This window comes from Electrophorus electricus, chromosome 22 (genome assembly GCF_013358815.1).
Source record: "Electrophorus electricus isolate fEleEle1 chromosome 22, fEleEle1.pri, whole genome shotgun sequence".
Taxonomy (NCBI): Eukaryota; Metazoa; Chordata; class Actinopteri; order Gymnotiformes; family Gymnotidae; genus Electrophorus; species Electrophorus electricus.
Window position 1 is genome coordinate 4,174,644 of NC_049556.1, and position 25,104 is coordinate 4,199,747.

General features: G+C 38.9%; 2 protein-coding genes and 1 long non-coding RNA gene across 3 annotated transcripts in view; 2 read left to right on the top strand and 1 right to left on the bottom strand.

Annotated features, from left to right (window-relative positions):
• The window catches only part of LOC118240633, a 34,686-nt gene extending 26,647 nt beyond the window's left edge, over positions 1 to 8,039 (bottom strand). Inside the window, exon 1 of the long non-coding RNA XR_004775541.1 lies at positions 7,524 to 8,039. This is a non-coding gene — a long non-coding RNA (uncharacterized LOC118240633). The remainder of the gene's footprint in view (positions 1 to 7,523) is intronic.
• A 3,502-nt stretch (positions 8,040 to 11,541) lies between these two features.
• On the top strand, positions 11,542 to 13,561 carry LOC118240622 (trypsin-1-like). The gene is made up of 5 exons (XM_035521574.1): positions 11,542 to 11,620; positions 11,818 to 11,983; positions 12,129 to 12,367; positions 12,879 to 13,003; positions 13,256 to 13,561. The coding sequence occupies exons 1-5, from the start codon at positions 11,578 to 11,580 to the stop codon at positions 13,424 to 13,426; spliced, it is 744 nt and encodes a 247-aa protein (XP_035377467.1). The 5' UTR covers positions 11,542 to 11,577; the 3' UTR covers positions 13,427 to 13,561.
• Positions 13,562 to 18,741: 5,180 nt separating this feature from the next.
• Positions 18,742 to 24,257, top strand: LOC118240652 (kallikrein 1-related peptidase b27-like). Its single transcript, XM_035521726.1, has 4 exons — positions 18,742 to 19,000; positions 23,169 to 23,352; positions 23,586 to 23,824; positions 24,229 to 24,257. Exons 1-4 carry the CDS (start codon positions 18,970 to 18,972, stop codon positions 24,255 to 24,257), a joined length of 483 nt encoding a protein of 160 aa, XP_035377619.1. The 5' UTR covers positions 18,742 to 18,969.
• Positions 24,258 to 25,104: the final 847 nt, after the last annotated feature.

The following is a 25,104-nucleotide window of genomic DNA, read 5'->3' on the forward strand; positions in this document are numbered from 1 at the left end:
TAGAAGCAAACCGAGCATTATTTTGGGTTGTCTTTTTGTGTATTTGGGTTGTCTTTTTGTGTATTTGGGTTGTCTTTTTGTTGTATTTTGCCCCTTTTGGATTGTCTGCCTGGTTACATTGTCACTGATCTTCTGGTTTCTGACTTGGACTGGTAAAAACTCTATACGATTTGAATTGTCCCTTTTATCTTACCCTTTTGTCATCACATAGGATTATTGCACAACCCCTGTACAACGATTAAACCAACCTGCTGTCTTATATCCGCAACCGTCTGTTTTTGCCCGACCCGTCACAGAATACTTCGCCTCCACGCAGACAGCAGATTCAGAAGCTATTAAGGAAACCCTTACCAGCCAAAGCCACCTACTCAATCAGCACCAGCAGGTGCTAGAGGGATTCACGCGATCTATAGACACGATCGAGAAATACGACGGATCCCACGAGGAGTGTTGAGGTTTTATATTACAACATTCCATATACTTCAATAGTACTCCCCGCTGCTCTAGCCAAGAGAAAATTACATTCCTTACTTCACGTCTTTCAGATAAAGCACTAGATTGAGCTACCGCCGTTTGGGATGGTATAAAACACTCCACGTATAAGGAATTTATTGTTCTGTCTAGAGCAGTTTTTGACCACCTCCATGAGGCCGCACTGATTGTACAATTTCAACATGGCCTGAATTCTGATGTATTGCACGAGCTGGTGTGCCGGGCTGATGAGCTCAAGTTAGATCAACTTAAGGCTCTTGCCAGCCGCCTGGATAATTATCTTCAGGAACGGAGACCACAAATAACCGGTAATTCTCGCCCCACCTACCCCCACCCTAGTCTGAGATATGGATTCAGACAAGAACCCAGAGTGGAGTACATGCATTGCGATTCATCCCGTTTATCTGAGGAAGAACGGAGGTGTCGGTTCCAGGAAGGTGTGTCTGTATTGTGGATCAGCAAGTCATATAATCAGGGATTGTCATTTCAAACCACATCGCAATCATGTAAGAGGTGGGTGAGATCCCCTTTGTTTAAATCCTGGGAGAGTCACTATTTCTATGACAAGCACCCCTTAAAGGCAAAAGACTGCGTGTTGGATTTTTTCATCCCACTGGTGATTTAAAATGTTAACAGACTATACGTAAAACATAAAGTAAATGTCAGATCTGTCTAGATAGTCACCAAACTATCAGTAAAGCATCTCTCCTTGCAGGTGAGCTTCAGTCCTTACTGTGGAACAGATCTTGGGTTTATATAACTTTCATATTGTAAGGTGACCTACATTCATAGACCTTAACACAGTGCACAACACAACAAACGCAACATCTCAGCACAGAAAGTCTGCAATGTAAACAGTTGATGGCTGCAAAGGTTTCCATTTGAAGCTCAGGTTTGATGAATGTTCTACCTGCTACTAGGAACAAGAGTTGCAGGAACTGTAGCATTGCCATGATGTGTTCCTATGAGCGAAAATATCGGTTGTTTCAGTTTAAATTTTGAACTAATTTACTCCACACCATCTCCACCACCACAAACCCACCAATCACACAACACCCTCTGTCTCTTTTGCTTCAAAATGCTTGAGATGAACCATCTAACATGTATAACCATCAGAATTTTATTTATAACTAAAACTGTTTCCTGATTGTTTAATGTCAGCTTTACTTTTAGCTGTTTCCTAGCCTTTAAGGGACAGCTGAAGAAAGCTTACAGGGCAATACCAGTTTGCCTCTAAGTGGAATCTCTAAACTGCCTGCATCAGGTACAGAGGGAGTCGTGTGAATGCGATGTGTGAAGACCAGAACTATTGCTGCAGTGTGAAAACCAGAAACGTTCACAGTCCAACCATTGCAGCAATGCAAAAAGGAAGGTGATAACAGCTCACCTACTGCAAGAACTAGACATCTGTACCACCCAAGACCCAATTGAAGAACAGGTTTCTTGATTTCTGGTTCAATCCTCTGAAATTGATATTAAGCAAATACTCCTATGAACTGCACTGCATGACTGTGAAACATTTTAAACTGACAGGTCATGGATTCCATTCCTGTAATCAATAAATGTTGTGGAAGAAACTGTTAGTTTGTGGTTGGTGTGGCCTTCCTAGAAACAGAATGTCTCAACTGAGGAAGGGTTACAAAATTTAGACATGAGACAGATTTGCCTTCTGTGCTTTAAACAATGAAAAAAGTAAATAAAAAAAACTTTCTCTTAACAACGTCTTTGTTGGAAAATTCAGTGAGATGGAATATAATATAAAAAAGTCAGTTACGGTTGTAACAGTACAAAGACTTTATGGTTCAATTTCCTGTCATTTATTTTAAACAAACAACACTGAAAGTCACAGTTTGTTCCATCTAGTGTTATATAGTCCCACCTGAGGGAGCTGATACAATCTGCAGTGTATTGCACAGTAAAATGGAAACCATGAACATAAGCTCCCACACATCATATTTCATGTAGAGCTGTTAAAAAACAAAAATAGGTCATGGTCAGCTACGAAACCAAAAAGCCTCACTTGTTATTAAAATATAAAACAGTGACTTTTTTTTTGAAGAGCTTTGGTGTCGACACACACTTTTACTACATTCTAAGTACAAATGACAGTTTACTTAACTGAACAAGTTTATTTGCATCATTACATTAAAGATAATGTTAAGCATTACATTACATAAAGTTTCTCAGAAGTTTATTACAGAGCTTGACTTCCAGAACAAACAGGGGGTTTTATCTGGCAGTCAAGCGCTGTAATAAACTTCTGTTGCAAAAGTGTTGGGCAGGGGGAACTCCAGGGCTGAAGAACCTCACTGCCAATTGAGTGGGTGTCCTTAGCTCTCATCAGACCAAGCCTGAAAATATTCTACTGCACCAGTTTTTAATAAATCTATAATGAAGTGCTTGTATTGTTATGTGGTTTAAATGCCCATTTAATTCAGAAGATTTATGGTTACTAGTTTCTCTGAATTATCCCATAATATAAAAAAGTAGAAGCCTTTGCTTATCACCACTACAAATTTGGGCAGATTCTACTCTACCATTTTTTTCAAAAACCTAATAGAGGTTTGAGACAGTATGGATAACTATTTCTCAAAAATGTTCCCATAATGCCGAAACAATTCCACTACCACAAAAGAGTAGGAGCCCTTGGCTATCAGCAGTGCAATTATGACCAGATTCTACTCTACCATTTTGTCATAAATCGATTTTAAAACCCCACTGTCTTTGCTTAGGGAGTGTTAGTTTGCGGTGAGTAGAGAAATAACATAAAATTTGGATTTAAAGCGCAGGGAGCTTGACCTCGCCACTAGTTTGAGAAATTTGCCATGTTCTGAGTAATTGTCATTTCTATCCTCCCTGTTGTTTATGTCACAGAATCTAAAATATTGAATCAGTATTTATGAGTACAAACGTATGTGTGTTTGTTAATGTGTGCATTAATGTTTCACCTGCCATTGCAATTATCAGCCATTGCTCAAATCTAATGCCTTTTGTATATTTGGGTTCATATGTTGTCTCATGTTTGTATTTTCATTATGTGCAGATTGTTGGGATTTAGTCAGCTGGTAGTTCATCATGCCTGCTGTACATCACTGTAAACGGACTATCACGGCATGTAGTTATTATTATTTGTTATTATTATTGAGGGTATAATTAACCTTTACATATATTTCTCAAGATTTTATGGGTCCTGCTTGTAATTTACCTCTTTGTGTCATTTCCTTAGACCATACATAAAACAACATACCCAAGCACCTGCAAGCATGGAACCTGTACCTGTACATAAACCTAACAATAAATATCTAAAGGCAACATGTGGTTAAAGGAGTATAAACACAGGCACATGGTGACATGCTGACAGAACAAAAACAAAAGCATGAAGCCACATGGAGAGTGTGTTCCTGGGTCCAGAGCTTCCTATCTGACTGACCCCATGTAGTGAAATTGGAAGCCTCATATGCAGCCCTTCAACACTGGTGCCCCCCAAGGCTGCGTCCTAAGTCCTCTACTATACTCAACTCATGACTGCACAGCCACTCATAGCTGTAACACTATTGTGAAATTCACAGATGACACACTGAATCAGGGATATGAATCCCTGATCTCAAACAATCATGAGACTGCCTGCTTGGATGACGTGGAGCTTTGTGTCATCATGGTGTGATGTTAACAACCTGGTCCTGAATGTTTTCAAGACCAAGGAAATGATTGTGGACTTCAGGATGGAGAAAATGATTGCCAATATGCACCACTAAAGAGCAACAGAACCCAGGTTGAGAGTGAGCAACTACAGGTTCCCTCGGAGCCCATATCTCTGAGGACCAAACACATCTCCACCCTGGTAAAGGGGGCAAGGCAGCACTTATCACATCAAGCAGCTGAGGAAATTCAAGATCTCTAAACCACTGCGGAAAGCCTTCTTCACTGCAATAGTAGGGTCAGTTCTTTCTGGGACTATCACTGTGTGGTATGGCAACATCAGTTTCCAGGACAAGAAGATCCTCCACAGAGAGATCCAAAGTGCTGAGCACATCAGCAGAACAACACTGCCCGGACTAAAGGACATCTATTCCAGGCAGCGCAAGGCCATCAGGAAATCGGATCATCAACGACTTTAATTACAAAGATCACAATGTGATCAAGTGGTTACCCGCCGGGAAACGTCTCCACTCCATCAGTGCCAGGACGGAGAGTTTACAGTCCTTAGAGCTTTTACCCCCAGACACTATGAAAAATAAACAGCTCACAACATAAATTCTGTGAGGCACACAACACACACACACAAACAGATACACTAATTTACATTACATTTACAGCATCTTATCCAGAGCGACTTACAAAAGTGCTTTGTTATTTACTCATATAGAATATATCCTATTACAGTACAGTCGGTTAGAGACCAACATACCAATGAACTAGAATACTGTAGAAATACAGAGATCAATGCTGATACCTAGAAGTACAAAATACAAAATAAATAAGGTCTTAAACAATGATAAGTGCCATAAACAATAAGTGCTAGAGTTTGTTAAACAATATAATAAACAATACCCTACAATAAGTACTAATTTAGTCAGTCAAAATGGGAGCAAGGTCAGTTGTCCTTTAAATATTCCACGAATAGATGGATCTTCAGTCTGCGTTTGAAGACTGCAGGGACTCTGCTGTCTGGACAGCAAGTGGGAGTTCATTCCACCATCTTGGAGCCAGGACAGAAAACAGTCTCGATGCTTGTTGTCCATGAGACCTGAAGCAAGTATTTCAAGCCGAGCCGTACTTGAGGTTTGAAGTACTCGAGGTACGGATCGGGCTTTGACCACTGACCTCATGTATGAAGGGGCTGGTCCATTTTTGGTTTTGTAGGCAAGCATCAAGGTTTTAAATCTGATGTATGCAGCTACTGGAAGCCAATGAAGGGAGCGCAGCAGTGGAGTAACGTGTGAACTTCGGAAGATTGAAGACCAGTCATGCTGCTGCTTTCTGGACAAGTTTGATGGCTCTTAGAGGAAGACCAGTAAGTAGCGAGTTGCAGCAGTGTAGCTTTGAGATCACAAGAGACTGCACAAGCACCTGGGCAGCTTCCTGCGAGACAAATGGCCGAATCCTTTGTATGTTACAAAGGTGAAATCTGCACTCACCACAACTTCACACATGCACTCGAACAGGACCCCACTGCAAGGCATACAGATACTCACACCTACACCTGCACATACACACATTCAGCACATCTCCATACTTGCACACGAACAGCACGACTGAGTTACTTGAACTGGACAGTTACATGGTACACGTGGCCACTTTAACTTCCCGTGTTTATTTGCACTATTTGTATCATCCCTTATTTAATATTCCCACGTGGCCTATACTTCCAGTCAAATGTATTTATAGTGCTTTTTACAACAGTTTACAATCCCCCCTTTACATGTGGTTTGCCTAAATCATGCATATATATATTTTTACCTTTTTATTCTGTTCCTATATTTATTTGCTTTACGTTTACGCCTACTTAAAAATATCTTCACCTCTCACACAGTCTTCAGAGCAGCTGCCTTACAATTCTTTTTTTTTGTTCCAGCTACAAATGCACATGTGACAAATAAAGCTATTTAATCTTGAATCCGATCAACGCACCACTGACTGATAAACATCTTTGTAACTTGTTAATTGCCGATGACTAGACCTTCCTGACTCAAAACACACAAGCAAACTTTGTTCTGTAGCATGAAGGATAAGATCAGAAAGACAGAATGCATTTGAAACTTTCTATGTCATTCAGAACAGGCTCTAATATTTATTCAATATGCAAATTCAAACCATTCAGGAAATCTTGCAGCCCTTTCAAACTGACCTTGTGATTGTACTGCTGGAAAATAGAGGCAGTGTGTGTTGTATTAGTGGAAAATAGAGTCAGTGTGTGTTGTATTGGTAGAAAAGAGATGCAGTGTATGTTGTATTGGTGGTACGTGCTGAGCAGCGCTCCACTACAAGCAACAGCACATTTCTTACATCCAGACTGAAGATTGCAGTCATGGATATTAGGTAACATTATTGTTACGATGCACCCATGTTTAGCTGTTTCATAAAACAGTGTTCTGCATATGTATGGCCAGATTTGTATGATGAATCTTATTACATTTAGAAATACAAAGTATTCTGTCACTAGATTAGTTACATTTCAGAATGGAGGAATTCTCCCACTCAGACTTGATTGCTTGTAAGTTCATTTGCTTATTCTAAAGTTTTTGAAGTTATAGCTTACATTACATTTATGGCATTTAGCTGACGCTTTTATCCAAAATGACTTACAATTACGACTGAGTACAACTTGAGCAACTGAGGGTTAAGGGTCTTGCTCAGGGGCCCAACAGTGGCTTGACTTGAACTAGTAACCATCCAATTACAAGTCAACTACCTTAATTACTGAATTACACTACCACTTTAGGTGACTTTTGTTACATGCAGAAGCAGAGCAGAAAGTAGGTTTGGTGAATAACAACTCATTTAATAAGGTTGGCAAACAAATACAGTCAGACATCTAGAAACAGTCATAATCCAGGCAGAGATTCAGTAACATAATCACATAAACAGGGCAAACAAATCCAGGCATGGCTAGGCAAAGAAGACATGTATGTAGATACACAGAGAATTTGCAATATACAAAACAGAAAATCTAAACTTAAAGATGCAAGGACTGATGTGTTAATGAGAAACAGGTGTGACGTTTGTGGCGGAATTGCTGTCACGGTTAGTCCCTCCCAGCTTCCATGTTTTCCCTGTCTTGTGTATTTTAGTTCCATTAGTTTTAGTTTCGTTTTCTCGGCCCCTCGTTTGATTGCTCACAACTGTCCCTCGTTTCTACCTTGTTAGGTTCATGTTTTTAAACCCTGTCTGATTCCCTGTGTTTTCGGCTGTTCATTATTTGAATGGTTGCGTTTATGTGTTTGTATGTTTGAATGTGTCAGGAAGCCCGTCTGTTTTTCGAAGCCTGCGTTTGTTAGCCCGTGTTATCTTAACCATTTGTTTTTCCTTACCTCCGTTTGTTATTTCCTAGTTTTGGTTGTAGCCTGCTTCCCCTGTCTGCGTTCGTGTACTTGTATCTTTGGTTCATCATGTATCCCCGTAATCTCAATGTCCCTGGACTGCTATAACAACTCTGAATTTGGATTTACACATAATAAATCTCGCTCTTCTCCGCAGACGCGTCCGCCTCCTTACCGCTCAACGTTACAATTGCGTCTGATTAAACTGTTCAGAGGATCATGGGAGTTGGAGTCCGTGTGGAAGAAACAGGTGGGACGGGAGGAACAAACGTGACTATTTAAACCTTGTCATTCTTTACAGGCTTTGCAAAACCTGAACATGGATCATCTGAGACCAAGACAGAAGGCTGTATTCAGGAAGGATATTATTAGTGTTATTTACCGTTTATTGATGTTTAATTTTTATTGTTCGATATAGTAATTGATACCTGTAAATGTAAAGTTGCTTAAACAAAACAACTTGAAAAGACACAAGGCACCATCTTCTGCCAATAAATGTCTTTTGTCTTGTCATAATTGATCACAGTTTATATCGAAAATTATCTTAAAATCTTAAGTAAAAAAAGAATGCACCTCATGTAAATCTTAACTTTCTATGTCATATAAAAACACTTCCTGTTTCTGAATTTATTAACAGCAAGTCTGGTTTCACACACTCACAGCTCATGGTTACGGTTTGACACAGGCAGTATGGAGACACAGATCAGAGGCTAAGATGTATTACGATAAGTTCCTCTTCAGCTTGTTTTCAAAATGTGCAATGTGTATATATATGAGCTACATGCTATGAGCCTGTGATCTTTTATTGGTCTAATTAAAAGAGGCCAGTCACTTTGTGGTTTTTCATTATGATGGAGACCAGAGTCTTCTAAATCATCTAAAGACTTTAAGACAAATGCTATACATGATATGGTAAATGCTACATATGGTCATGTGGTAAAACACCAAGATGAAACTGACCAGATGAGTGAGAATAATCAAGCAGGCACAAACATAACTTGTCTACTACTATCTAAAAGCTGTTATAGTGTTAGTGTCTTTTATAACCCCGCACCTTTAAAGCTAAAGCTTTTCACTTCATTAATATGTCACAGTATGACATTGAATGGCATTCATGGTACCTGCTAATGACACCGCTGTTTAGGTGTTTATAGTAGAGTAAGGGCACCACTGTTTAGGAGGTCATAGAATAATAATGATGTCAATGTTTGCCTATGTTCTTATGAATATTGTTAACTTGTTAAATATCAGTATAAAGGAGAAATTTAAATGTAAAATTGTCTACCACCTCAATAACAATTAACCTATTATTGTCTATTGCACCTGTGGGGCACTATATATATATATGCTAATGACACCACTGTTTATGTGTTTATAGCATAGTAATGACACCACTGTTTAGGTTTTTATAGTATAGGAATGACACCACTCTTTAGGTGTTTAGAGTATAGTAATGACACCACTGTTTAGGAGGTTATAGAATAGTAATGACATCATTGTTTAGGTTTTTATAGTGTAGTAATGACACCACTGTTTAGGTCACAGTCATATGACCCTTTCCAAGTCTACAAAGCACAGGCAGACTAGACTGGCATACTCCCATAATTCTTCACAAGGCTAAGACAGCCAAGCTGATCCACTGTTCCACAACCTGGGCAGAACCCACATCAGAAACTATCAGGCAGAGCATCCTCTCAATGCAACCCCAACCTTCAACATCAACAGACCTTTGTATATCACACACTGTCCAAGAAGAGATATTCCACATTCCTTGGAGTCAGTTTCCATCCCCAAGGTCTGGTCCATCTGAAACTTGCTAACCCATGCCTGCCACACATTTCATTAATATGTCACAGTATGACATTGAATGGCATTTATGGTACCTGCTAATGACACTGTTTAGGTGTTTATAGTATAGTAATGACACCACTGTTTAGGAGATTATAGAATAGTAATGACATCATTGTTTAGGTGTTTATAGTATAGTAATGACACCACTGTTTAGGAGGTGTATAAAATAATAATGACGTTGATGTTTGCCTATGTTCTTCTGAATATTGTTAACTTGTTAAATATCAGTATAAAGGAGTAATTTAAATGAAAAATTATCTACCACCTCAATAGCACTTAATCTGTTATTGTCTATTGCACTATTGCGCTTGTGGGGCTATATATATATATATATATATATATATATATATATATATATATATATATATATATATATATATAATTTTTTAGTATAGTAATTGATAATTCTGTTGTTTTTGTTTAAAAAAACCAACTTGACAGGACACAAGGCACCACTGTCTGATAAATATACCACTTACTGATAACGATCTTTGTAACTTGTTTGATGCTGCAGACTAGACCTCAGTGACTAGCAAGGTTTTTCAACCACACATGCAAACTTTCTTCCACAGCATGAAGGACAAAATCAGGACAGAGCATATATTTGAAACTGTTCATGTCATACAGAACAGGCCACAATATTTATTCAATATGCAAATTCAATTCTGTCTTTAAAAGGTGCGAGCCAGTAGTTGAGATTTTGACTGTTTAAGGATGACAGCACTGAAAGGGTGTTTCTTTTGCATTGATTGGGATTTTTTCAAAGACCTTTCAATGAGGCAACAGAGACACATTCTGACTACAATAATTTATGTGTAGCTAGTGTGCTGACCAAAAAGAAAATAATTGTGTACCCCAAGAATTAAACATATATAACAAGACAAGGGAAAGACTGTACCAACCAGAAAAGAGGCACAACTTGATGTGATGGATTTCTTACGGCCTGGAATGATGCTGTGGTTTTAAAGCAGGAAGGAACTGTACACTGTTCCAGGGGACCTCACCTGGGATACAATCTGGGCACGCTGCTTTCCGAGTAGAGACTCTCACTAGTGCTCTTCTTACCTCATCTCTCATAAGTTTGGGTGCAGGGCAGTGGTGGTTACCTGAGTCTGAGACGTGTTCTCAATACAAGCATAGAAATGATACATAGCAGTAGGGAGGGAGACGTCGGTGGTCGCCGAGTTACTCACATTGCTCTGGAAATCTGTGATTGCTTAGATCCTTTGCCACATGCGTCGGGTATCCGAGTTAGTACTGAAGAAGGTTTGTTCTTTGTATTGTGGATGGCAGCTTTCTGCTTGTGACTGGCTGCTTGTTGTTGGCTGATTTGAAGGCTGCTTCTTGCGCCTACGGCAGAATTCTTCCGCCATGTTTTGTGGTTTGAAAGTGTGCAGATTTGCTTTTATTGAGTCACATCATCTACAGACTTCTTGATAAATCCAGTGAGAGGTGTTTACATCAGTTCATTTACATCAGTTAGAAAGTCTCCAGTGGCTGCAGTTTTAAACATGTCCCAATCAGTACATTGAAAACAGTCTGCAGAGGCTTTGCAGAACTCAGAAACAAATTTCTATGTTGTAGCCTCGATCACAGGCTTAAGATATTGATAGGGATCTTTCTGTTTATGTGGAAGTTAGAAGATTCATTTCCCTACCATCCCTACCTAAATCTGTGGTGGGGCTGTCCAGCAAGTATCTATGGTAGATAGAATGCATCACTGAGAACTTCACGATGTACCTGGGCTGTGGTCACCAGTCTAGAATGCATCACTGAGAACTTTATGATGTACCTCGGCTTTGTTCAGCAAAATCTTACTTTCCAAAAATACATTTGCAAACCACTGTGGTTTTTTAAGCTTTTCTGATGAACAGGTTGGACTCATGTTTATTAACAAAATAGCAAAACAATGTGCTGCACAAGTTCTTTTCACTGTAGTAAGTGTTTTTTTTAGATTGATGCCTCAAGATAGTGTAAGTAAATTGATAATTATTTTCTCAGTATAAAAAGCAGACTCCATCTATATATGGTTAGGTGCTCGGCTTCAAGCACTTAGAAGGAAAAAGGGCTGAGAAGGTGTCGTGTGATTGGTAAGTTTGTGGCAGGGGGTGTGCGATTGTGTGGGTTACAATCAGTTTAAAAGTGTGACTAACACACTTCATATTTTGCTGAGCTGAAGACTGAGGAGGACATAATGGCAATGCTGAAGTTCCTGCAACTCTTGCTTTTGACAGCAGGTAAAACTTCATACACAAACCCTGGACTTAGAAGGGAAAATAAAGCCATATAAACAAATTGCTTACATTAAAAAATAATTTCAGTTTTGTGATTGCATCAGTGTTGTGACGGTGACTGTGTAATGTTGATTTCTGAGAATGTAGATCAACATGTAATAATAATATTATTAATAATAGCAGTAATAATAATCATTTAGGAGTTGAATCTGCTGTGGTTAAACATCGACTGATTGGTGGAAAACCTTGTAGCAACAATGAACGCCACCATCAAGTGTGGGTTTTTACACCAAGCTTTTGTGGAGGGACTTTGATCGACAAGAATTGGGTGTTGACTGCAGCACACTGCTATAAGTCAGTGATCGGGTATGTAGAGGTTAATTAAAATACTTGTGTGTTATTTTATCATTTTCATTTTCATCTGAAAAATGCGTGTGTATTTGAATGTGTGTGTGTGTGTGTGTGTGCGTGTTTGTGTGTATGTATGTTTGTACATGTATATGTTCTGCAGAAGTGTTGAAGTCTGGGCAGGTGTTCATCCAAAGAGAGCATACCAAAAGTTTAACATTCAGGAAGGTGACATCCATATATTTGATAAAACCAAGAGAACAGGTGACATCATGCTGCTCAAACTTCCTGGACCTGTATGTGGAATCACTCCTGCTAAGCTTCCTGACTCCTCCTGTCAGACTCCTGTTAATGGAGAGCAGCTGCAGATCGCTGGTCACGGATCTACTGTTAACCGAACTGGTAAAAATGCTTCTGACCAAACTGCTCATAGAAGTAAAGGCTATTATGTAAATGTACATAAATCTTTCTCTTAGTAGTTTTGTTTCAGTTAGTTTATTATTTTCTCTTTTATCCTGTGTAAACGAGCGTTCTACAATACTTTACATTTAAATATTTGACTAATTTAAATATGTGACTGAACATTTTTATGCTTTGGGTGTATAGTGTGCTTGTTCTTGTCACAGCCATACTGTCAAAGTAGATTAAGCTTAGATGAAATTTTTAAAATAGCAGAATATCACATTCAGTGGCCTTTTTACTTTTTTAAAAGCTGAAACTGTTCAACTCTGTGCACTCCTGCATCAGGCTCCTTCACATGTGTTTATTCCTTCTGTATTTCTCACTTTTTGTTTGTGTTTGTTTTAGGTCTGCTTTTACTGCACTCTGAGCTGTAGCTAAACTACATCAGAATGCTGAATAAGCACTTAGAATAATGTCACACCCTTATTATCATTTCTTCTTCATGTTTTAGGACCTTCCGACCGGAAGCAACCTCTGCAGTGTCTTGATCTGAAAGTCACAGACTGTCCTAAACCCAGAAACAACTATTTCTGTGGTGAAGGTCTTCCTAATAACCCACCTGCCTTCACTTGCAAGGTAGGAGACCTACCATTATGATGCCATATATTATTTCCTTAAATAGCTAAAATATAATGTAAAATATAAAATAAAAATAAATAGTAATGCCTATTGCAATTTATTTCAAGTTATTTCAATGCTAGCAGTGCCCCTTTGTGGTGAATTATGTTAAACATGAGTGAATGAGTTACAAGCCAGGTCTATGAGGTGCTTCATATCCATGGAAACAACAATGGAAAAGAGAAAGAACTCCCTCCATCTCTCAAACAGGGGGACTCCGGTGGAGGCTGGCTGAAGAAGAGGTTTGGGAGAACGAGTGTGATCTATGGAGTTCACAAAGGTTCACATCTTACTTCTAGCAAAATTGCTTATGCCAAATGCACAAGTGTGTGTGCTCCTCCTATCAGGAAGTGGATAAATGATATCATGACTAATCACTGAAACAGCAGGTGCCATATGAGTCCTATATGAAGCTGTAACAGTAGAGTCACATATGAAGTTACAGACTATGTACTACAGCTGATCTGTCACTCTGTACTTGTGTTACAATTAATAAATATAAACAGCATTCCATTATGTGCATCTGTTTCACCTTCATTTTTGATTTCATGACTGATTTCTATTGTTACTTTAAGATAGTAATAGTAAAGGTAAAGAAAGATTACACGTTAGCGAGATGTCTAACCAGTGAACACTGAAATAATATTCTTCTCCTGCCCAAGATGCTTTTATGATTAACTATGTTTTTGTCAGTTGACCAGTACTCACAACAATAAGTCACCACAATAAATCATCACATTAATTTTACTCATAACATGCTCTCATTGAAAAAAATCACTTTAAAAATCCAAAACAAAAAAAGGTTTTTGTATGGGAGTTTTTATAACGTTTCTATCAGTGCTTGAAATAGAGACAACATCTTCAGTACTCCCCTTATGTAATACTACCAGTATTACATTCTGAATTACTTCAGTGAATAAAAGATGCTAGGAATTATCACAGTTTCTACATTTACTATTAAAGAAAAAATTGAAAAAAGAAACAAAATTGTCTTCAGCATATGGTCCTCTCATTTTCTCAGCCTAAGTTACAGGTAAAGTCCCGAGGCCGATCTATGACACTTTAATCTAGTCCTGATCTTTGTGTACATCCCTCTTCCTGTTTGTAATCAAATGGATGAATATAAAGCAGCCTCATTTTTAAAATTCAGATCAGGTTCTCATGAGTCCTGTTTCCAAAATCCAGAAGCAGTTCAGAAAAATGGAAAATTCTGAAGCAGGTTTGTCCTCTTACTTCTGCTATCTGTGTCCTGTCACTAACATATTTTGCAACCCAGTTCACAAAAGCATTTGCAGATTTCATTGTACTGTTGACCAGTCACAACTATCATTAAAATGGGCTGTGGAAAAATAATTAGAGTAGTGGAAACATTTTAACAGAAATTTGTAATGGTTTGGAAGTAACACTCAAATCTCAAACGAGCTGACCTTTCGAAAGCCTGTAGCTTGCATATGCAAGCCCTCTAGTGGTAGCAGACAACTTTAATCACATAAAATATTTCAAAGCTGAATGAAAGATAATACTGCAAAAAATACATCTGTACAATGTTTAATATTTGCACTACTGAATGTTCACTTGCTATATAACTGCAGCACAATTCTTCTAGCTGTCTTCTGATGCAGTGCCCTAGTTTCCTAAATATAGGAAATATGGTGTACAATTTTGTCCATTGTCTTGGAGACACTGACATCCTGCAGGCATCATGGAAGAAGCCTCTTCACTGCTTCTCAACAAGGTTTCAGTGGACAGGCAGGTCCAGGGTCTAGGTAGTGTTGTGTGCCTACACCGGAGCAGGAAGAACAAATCTGATCGGTCCATCTGCAAAATCATTTCCGTCCTGCCACTTGTAGTGCTAGAGGAGAATGACTGTAGTCACAGTCCCTGCGCAGTGGTAGGAGAGTGTGGGATGAGCTCTGTGCTGTTGACCTGTCCGAGGCATCTCTGACCAGACAGGAAGAGTACGTTGCTCTGAGGAGGACACACACGATACTGAAGATTTGCAGGATAACTGCTATGTTCATAATTGCTGGTATTGTCCTGGTTTGGGACTGCCTTTTTTTTGTAACTGTTTATTTTTTTGTTATTCATAATGTTGTTGGTTTTTCAACAAGTTAGGTTTTAGCACTATAGACAGAACAAATGAAAATACAAACAAATGTTTGAGTCCTTTATGAGTGTTCAAAAGCCTGTAGATTTGAAACATTTGTTTTCACCCACAAAACATTTTTGGACTTCATAAAGTCTTTTAAGAGACAAAACGTCCTCTGTTTACATTTAAAAAATTTTCTTTGGTTAGATGGTAAGGATATTCTAAGCAAATAATACAATATGTTGACACAAAGAGCTACAGACAACTTTTCTAGATTTTTAGAGTCGAAGATAAATACGTTAAACACAATAAAAATATATTATGAATTATGAAGTTACAAATTTTAAGAATGTCATGTCCTGACGGACACTATGACAGATGTACTGAGACGTGATGAAGTGGGATGCTGAGGCAAGTCTTCATAATAGTCTTCCCGTTTTATGACCAACTGTTGTGGAATTTTGAACAAACATCAAGTCAGACGTGATTAAGAGAGTAATTTAATAAGAAAAAAGAATAAAATAAATGTTTCACTCGCCTCAGGTAGGGAGCCCCGAGTATACAAAAGCGTGGCTAGTTATACTACTCCTGTGTTGTCTTTAACCAATCATCTTTTCTTAAGCAGCTCTTCTTTCCTTTGTTGCTGTGGCTATAAGCCAATCAGCCCTCGGCTTGGTTTTTCCCACAAACCAACCCAAACTGGCTCCAAACTGTGTGTCAAGTTGACCTTGACGTTAACAGTTCCTGATACATGTTCAACATAATCAGCAACAGGCAGATACAAATGTGCGGACAGCATTATTAATTTGAGAACAAAGGATCAGTATGATTTTATATGAATCACATAATACATAGTTTCGTAACATTTTCCATCACATTTCCCCCCTTTGATTCTTATACAATCATTTGTTAATTATCAGAGAATACAGTGTGCAGGTACAGGGTGTTATCCTCATCCAGGTCCCCTTTAGTGACCTGAATAAGTTGGTATCTGGTATCCATATTCATGCAAATAGTACTAAGCATACATTGACATAACAAAGGTCCACAACATATAATCAAGGCAAGTAGTAAAATGGATGGGAGAATCATAATTACAATACTTTTCCACATTGAGAATAGAGATCCCTGTTTCCAGTCCCAAGGTCTCACTCCGGCTTCTTCAGCACGAAGTTGGTCAGCAATCTTACTCATGCGGTCCAAGGCCATGGAGATATTACCTCCAGGTGCATCATTGGGCGGTATGTACATGCAACAATGGTTGCCTATCATCGAGCACACTCCCCCTTCCTTAGCGAGGAGCATGTCCAAGGCCATGCGGTTTTGTGTCGTCAGTAGTACTTGGAATGGTCCTCTCCACCTGGGCTGGCTCCACTGCTTGCTTCTGAAGTCCTTAATCAGCACCCAATCGCCTGGCTGATGTGTATGGAGGGGATTGTCCGTCACCTCAGGAAGGACTGCCTTCACCTGCTTAGACACATGGGAGAGAGATTTGTGCAGACACACAATACTGCAAAAGCGATTCATTGATCAGGTTAGTATCCCAGTCGGGCGGTCCTATCCCCGTGTTGGGAGGCCGTCCAAACACTATCTCAAAAGCTGATAGTCCTGTTCGTGCCTGCGGCCTGGTTCGACATTGCCACAGGACGAGGGGAAGGCATTTTACCCAATTCATGCCTGTTTCCTGCATTAATTTAGCTAACCCCCCTTTAATGGTGCCGTTTGCCCGTTCTACTGCCCCTGCGCTAGCTGGGTGATAACTGCAGAGTTTTCTCATATCCACTCCTAGGTATTTAGTCAGAGCCTTTAGTCCTTCATGTACGAAGGGTGTTCCATTGTCACTAGACACTCGTTGTGGCAAACCCCATCGGGGAATGATTTCTCTCAGTTGCGCTTTTGCTACTGCATCGCTGTCTTGTTTCCCTGTTGGGAAGGCCTCCACCCACTTACTGAACATGCACACACACACAAGCATGTACCTCTTCCCTTCGGCTGGTGTTAGTTCTACAAAATCTATTTGCCAATGTTGAAATGGCTCACTGGGCGGCGGGTGTCCGGCGGGTGCGTGTTTGGTATGATTGTCTCTGTGTGGTGTATTTTGTGCACATACCAGGCATCGGGAACAAAATTTTTTGGGTATGTGTGTTTATTCCCGGTGCATACCAATGTCTCGTTATACTCTCCACTATCCCCCCTTTGCTCATGTGACTTATGCACCACTAAGGAGCAACAGAACCCAGGTTGAGAGTGAGCAACTACAGGTTCCCTCGGAGCCCACATCTCTGAGGACCAAACACATCTCCACCCTGGTAAAGGGGGCAAGGCAGCACTTATATCACATCAAGGAGCTGAGGAAATTCAAGATCTCTAAAGCACTGCGGAAAGCCTTCTTCACTGCAATAGTAGGGTCAGTTCTTTCTGGGATCATCACTGTCTGGTATGGCAACAGCAGTTCTAAGGACAAGAAGATCCTCCACAGAAGATCTGCAAGGCATACAGATACTCACACCTACACCTGCACACACACATTCAGCACATCTCCATACTTGCACACGAACAGCATGACTGAGTTACTTGAACTGGACAGTTACATGGTACACGTGGCCACTTTAACTTCCCGTGTTTATTTGCACTATTTGTATCATCCCTTATTTAATATTCCCACGTGGCCTATACTTCAAGTCAAATGTATTTATAGTGCTTTTTACAACAGTTTGCAATCCCCCCTTTACATGTGGTTTGCCTAAATCATGCATATATATTTATTACCTTTTTATTCTGTTCCTATATTTATTTGCTTTACGTTTACGCCTACTTAAAAATATCTTCACCTCTCACACAGTCTTCAGAGCAGCTGCCTTACAATTCTTTTTTTTTTGTTCCAGCTACAAATGCACATGTGACAAAATGACTTACAATTATGACTGAGTACAACTTGAGCAACTGAGGGTTAAGGGTCTTGCTCAAGGGCCCAACAGTGGCAGGGCTTGAACTAGTAACCATCCAATTACAAGTCAACTACCTTAATTACTGAATTACACTACCACTTTAGGTGACTTTTGTTACATGCAGAAGCAGAGCAGAAAGTAGGTTTGGTGAATAACAACTCATTTAATAAGGTTGGCAAACAAATACAGTCAGACATCTAGAAACAGTCATAATCCAGGCAGAGATTCAGTAACATAATCACATAAACAGGGCAAACAAATCCAGGCATGGCTAGGCAAAGAAGACATGTATGTAGATACACAGAGAATTTGCAATATACAAAACAGAAAATCTAAACTTAAAGTTGCAAGGATTGATGTGTTAATGAGAAACAGGTGTGATGTTTGTGGCGGAATTGCTGTCACGGTTAGTCCCTCCCAGCTTCCATGTTTTCCCTGTCTTGTGTATTTTAGTTCCATTAGTTTAGTTCGTTTTCTCGGCCCCTCGTTTGATTGCTCACAACTGTCCCTCGTTTCTACCTTGTTAGGTTCATGTTTTTAAACCCTGTCTGATTCCCTGTGTTTTTGGCTGTTCATTATTTGAATGATTGTGTTTATGTGTTTGTATGTTTGAATGTGTCAGGAAGCCCGTGTTATCTTAACCGTTTGTTTTTCCTTACCTCCGTTTGTTATTTCCTAGTTTTGGTTGTAGCCTGCTTCCCCTGTCTGCGTTCGTGTACTTGTATCTTTGGTTCATCATGTATCCCCGTAATCTCAATGTCCCTGGACTGCTATAACAACTCTGAATTTGGATTTACACCTAATAAATCTCGCTCTTCTCCGCAGACGCGTCCGCCTCCTTACCGCTCAACGTTACAATTGCGTCTGATTAAACTGTTCAGAGGATCATGGGAGTTGGAGTCCGTGTGGAAGAAACAGGTGGGTCGGGAGGAACAAACGTGACTATTTAAACCTTGTCATTCTTTACAGGCTTTGCAAAACCTGAACATGGATCATCTGAGACCAAGACAGAAGGCTGTATTCAGCAAGGATATTATTAGTGTCTTTTCAAGTTGTTTTGTTTAAGCAACTTTACATTTACAGGTAACAATTACTATATCGAACAATAACAATTAAACATCAATGAACGGTAAATACCGTTTATTGATGTTTAATTGTTATTGTTCTATATAGTAATTGATACCTGTAAATGTAAAGTTGCTTAAACAAAACAACTTGAAAAGACACAAGGCACCATCTTCTGCTAATAAATGTCTTTTGTCTTGTCATAATTGATCACAGTTTATATCGAAAATTATCTTAAAATCTTAAGTAAAAAAAGAATGCACCTCATGTAAATCTTAACTTTCTATGTCATATAAAAACACTTCCTGTTTCTGAATTTATTAACAGCAAGTCTGGTTTCACACACTCACAGCTCATGGTTACGGTTTGACACAGGCAGTATGGAGACACAGATCAGAGGCTAAGATGTATTACGATAAGTTCCTCTTCAGCTTGTTTTCAAAATGTGCAATGTGTATATATATGAGCTACATGCTATGAGCCTGTGATCTTTTATTGGTCTAATTAAAAGAGGCCAGTCGCTTTGTGGTTTTTCATTATGATGGAGACCAGAGTCTTCTAAATCATCTAAAGACTTTAAGACAAATGCTCTACATGATATGGTAAATGCTACATATGGTCATGTGGTAAAACACCAAGATGAAACTGACCAGATGAGTGAGAATAATCAAGCAGGCACAAACATAACTTGTCTACTACTATCTAAAAGCTGTTATAGTGTTAGTGTCTTTTATAACCCCGCACCTTTAAAGCTAAAGCTTTTCACTTCATTAATATGTCACAGTATGACATTGAATGGCATTCATGGTACCTGCTAATCACACCGCTGTTTAGGTGTTTATAGTAGAGTAAGGGCACCACTGTTTAGGAGGTCATAGAATAATAATGATGTCAATGTTTGCCTATGTTCTTATGAATATTGTTAACTTGTTAAATATCAGTATAAAGGAGAAATTTAAATGAAAAATTGTCTACCACCTCAATAACACTTAACCTATTATTGTCTATTGCACCTGTGGGGCTCTATATATATATATATGTTAATGACACCACTGTTTATGTGTTTATAGCATAGTAATGACACCACTGTTTAGGTTTTTATAGTATAGTAATGACACCACTGTTTAGGTTTTATAGTATAGTAATGACACCACTCTTTAGGTGTTTAGAGTATAGTAATGACACCACTGTTTAGGAGGTTATAGAATAGTAATGACATCATTGTTTAGGTTTTTATAGTGTAGTAATGACACCACTGTTTAGGTCACAGTCATATGACCCTTTCCAAGTCTACAAAGCACAGGCAGACTAGACTGGCATACTCCCATAATTCTTCACAAGGCTAAGACAACCAAGCTGATCCACTGTTCCACAACCTGGGCAGAACCCACATCAGAAACTATCAGGCAGAGCCTCCTCTCAATGCAACCCCAACCTTCAACATCAACAGACCTTTGTATATCACACACTGTCCAAGAAGAGATATTCCACATTCCTTGGAGTCAGTTTCCATCCCCAAGGTCTGGTCCATCTGAAACTTGCTAACCCATGCCGGCCACACATTTCATTAATATGTCACAGTATGACATTGAATGGCATTTATGGTACCTGCTACTGACACTGTTTAGGTGTTTATAGTATAGTAATGACACCACTGTTTAGGAGATTATAGAATAGTAATGACATCATTGTTTAGGTGTTTATAGTATAGTAATGACACCACTGTTTAGGAGGTGTATAAAATAATAATGACGTTGATGTTTGCCTATGTTCTTATGAATATTGTTAACTTGTTAAATATCAGTATAAAGGAGTAATTTAAATGAAAAATTATCTACCACCTCAATAGCACTTAATCTGTTATTGTCTATTGCACTATTGCGCTTGTGGGGCTATATATATATATATATATATATATATATATATATATATATATATATATATATATATATATATATATATATAATTTTTTAGTATAGTAATTGATAATTCTGTTGTTTTTGTTTAAAAAAAACAACTTGATAGGACACAAGGCACCACTGTCTGATAAATATACCACTTACTGATAACGATCTTTGTAACTTGTTTGATGCTGCTGACTAGACCTCAGTGACTAGCAAGGTTTTTCAACCACACATGCAAACTTTCTTCCACAGCATGAAGGACAAAATCAGGACAGAGCATATATTTGAAACTGTTCATGTCATACAGAACAGGCCACAATATTTATTCAATATGCAAATTCAATTCTGTCTTTAAAAGGTGCGAGCCAGTAGTTGAGATTTTGACTGTTTAAGGATGACAGCACTGAAAGGGTGTTTCTTTTGCATTGATTGGGATTTTTTCAAAGACCTTTCAATGAGGCAACAGAGACACATTCTGACTACAATAATTTATGTGTAGCTAGTGTGCTGACCAAAAAGAAAATAATTGTGTACCCCAAGAATTAAACATATATAACAAGACAAGGGAAAGACTGTACCAACCAGAAAAGAATCACATCTTGATGTGATGGATTTCTTACGGCCTGGAATGATGCTGTGGTTTTAAAGCAGGAAAGAACTGTGGACTGTTCCAGGGGACCTCACCTGGGATACAATCCGGGCACGCTGCTTTCCGAGTAGAGACTCTCACCAGTGCTCTTCTTACCTCATTTCTCATAAGTTTGGGTGCAGGGCAGTGGTGGTTACCTGAGTCTGAGACGTGTTCTCAATACAAGCATAGAAATGATACATAGCAGTAGGGAGGGAGACGTCGGTGGTCGCCGAGTTACTCACATTGCTCTGGAAATCTGTGATTGCTTAGATCCTTTGCCACATGCGTTGGCTATCCGAGTTAGTGCTGAAGAAGGTTTGTTCTTTGTATTGTGGATGGCAGCTTTCTGCTTGTGACTGGCTGCTTGCTGTTGGCTGATTTGAAGGCTGCTTCTTGCGCCCACGGCAGAATTCTTCCGCCATGTTTTGTGGTTTGAAAGTGCAGATTTGCTTTTATTGAGTCACATCATCTACAGACTTCTTGATAAATCCAGTGAGAGGTGTTTACATCAGTTCATTTACATCAGTTAGAAAGTCTCCAGTGGCTGCAGTTTTAAACATGTCCCAATCAGTACATTGAAAACAGTCTGCAGAGGCTTTGCAGAACTCAGAAACAAATTTCTATGTTGTAGCCTAGATCACAGGCTTAAGATATTGATAGGGATCTTTCTGTTTATGTGGAAGTTAGAAGATTAATTTCCCTACCATCCCTACCTAAATCTGTGGTGGGGCTGTCCAGCAAGTATCTATGGTAGATAGAATGCATCACTGAGAACTTCACGATGTACCTGGGCTGTGGTCACCAGTCTAGAATGCATCACTGAGAACTTTATGATGTACCTCGGCTTTGCTCAGCAAAATCTTACTTTCCAAAAATACATTTGCAAACCACTGTGGTTTTTTAAGCTTTTCTGATGAACAGGTTGGACTCATGTTTATTAACAAAATAGCAAAACAATGTGCTGCACAAGTTCTTTTCACTGTAGTAAGTGTTTTTTTTTAGATTGACGCTTCAGGATCGAATAAGTAAATTGATAATTATTTTCTCAGTATAGCAGTAAAGCACACTCCATCTATATATGGTTAGGTGCTCGGCTTCAAGCGCTTAGAAGGAAAAAGGGCTGAGAAGGTGTCGTGTGATTGGTAAGTTTGTGGCAGGGGGTGTGCGATTGTGTGGGTTACAATCAGTTTAAAAGTGTGACTAACACACTTCATATTTTGCTGAGCTGAAGACTGAGGAGGACATAATGGCAATGCTGAAGGTCCTGCAACTCTTGCTTTTGACAGCAGGTAAAACTTCATACACAAACCCTGGACTTAGAAGGGAAAATAAAGCCATATAAACATATTGCTTACATTCAAAAATAATTTCAGTTTTGTGATTGTATCAGTGTTGTGACGGTGACTGTGTAATGTTGATTTCTGAGAATGTAGATCAACATGTAGTAATAATATTATCAATAATAGCAGTAATAATAATCATTTAGGAGTTGAATCTGCTGTGGTTAAACATCGACTGATTGGTGGAAAACCTTGTGGCAACAATGAACGCCGCCATCAAGTGTGGGTTTTTCAAGTGACACATTCAGAAAAAAGTTTCTGTGGAGGAACTCTGATCGACAAGAACTGGGTGTTGACTGCAGCACACTGCTATAATAAGTCAGTGATCGGGTATGTAGAGGTTGATTAAAATACTTGTGTGTTATTTTATCATTTTCATTTTCATCTGAGTAATGCATGTGTATTTGAATGTGTGTGTGTGTGTGTGTGTGTGTGTGTGTGTGTGTGTGTGTGTGTGTGTGTGTGTGTGTTTGTGTGTGTGTGTGTGTGTGTGTGTGTGTGTGTGTGTGTGTGTGTGTGTGTGTGTGTGCGTGTTTGTGTATGTGTATGTATATGTTCTGCAGAAGTGTTGAAGTCTGGGCAGGTGTTCATCCAAAGAGAGCATACCAAAAGTTTAACATTCAGGCAGGTGACATCCATAAATATGATGTAACTGAGAGAACAGGTGACATCATGCTGCTCAAACTTCCTGGACCTGTAAGTGGAATCACTCCTGCTAAGCTTCCTGACTCCTCCTGTCAGACTCCTGTTAATGGAGAGCAGCTGCAGATCGCTGGTCACGGATCTACTGTTAACCGAACTGGTAAAAATTATTCTGAACAAACTGCTCATAGAAGTAAAGGCTATTATGTAAATGTACATAAACCTTTCTCTTTGTAGTTTTGTTTCAGTTAGTTTATTATTTTCTCTTTTATCCTGTGTAAAAGAGCATTCTACAATACTTTACATTTAAATATTTGACTAATTTAAATATGAGACTGAACATTTTTATGCTTTGGGTGTATAGTGTGCTTGTTCTTGTCACAGCCATACTGTCAAAGTAGATTAAGTTTAGATGCAATTTTTAAAATAGCAGAATATCACATTCAGTGACCTTTTTACCTTTTTAAAGCTGAAAATGTTCAACTCTGTGGACTCCAGCATCAGGCTCCTTCACATGTGTTTATTCCTTCTGTATTTCTCACTTTTTGTTTGTGTTTGTTTTAGGTCTGCTTGTACTGCACTCTGAGCTGTAGCTAAACTACACCAGAATGCTGAATAAGCACTTACAATAATGTCACGCCCGTATTATCATTTCTTCTTCATGTTTTAGGACCTGCCGACCTGAACCAACCTCTGCAGGTGTCTTGATCTGAAAGTCACAGATTGTCCTAGATCCAGAAACAACTATTCTGTGGTGAAGGTCTTACTCACCTGTCTACGTCTGCCCAGTAGGACACCTACCATTATGATGACATATATTATTTCCTTAAATATCTTAAATATAATGTAAAATATAAAATAAAATAAAGTAATACTGCTCTTACAATTTATTTCAAGTTATTTCAGTGCTAGCAGTGCCCCTTTGTGGTGAATTATGTTAAACATGAGTGAATGAGTTACAAGCCAGGTCTATGAGGTGCGTTATATCTATGGAAACAACAATGGAAAAGAGGAAAGAACTTCCCTCCATCTCTCAAACAGGGGGACTCCGGTGGAGGCTGGCTGAAGAAGAGGTTTGGGAGAACGGGTGTGATCTATGGAGTTCTCAAGAGTCGCTGGAATCAATGTACTAGTAATGCCAGATTCACAAGTGTGTGTGCTTCTCCTATCAGGAATTGGATAAATGATACCATGACTAATCACTGAGACAGCAGGTCCCATATGAGTCCTATATGAAGCTGTAACAGTAGAGTCACATATAAAGTTACAGACTATGTACTACAGCTGATCTGTCACTCTACTTGTGTTACAATTAATAAATACAAAACAGCATTCCATTATGTGCATCTGTTTGACCTTCATTTTTGATTTCATGACTGATTTCTAATATAAAATTATTACTATTGTTACTTTTTAAGATAGTAATAGTAAAGGTAAATA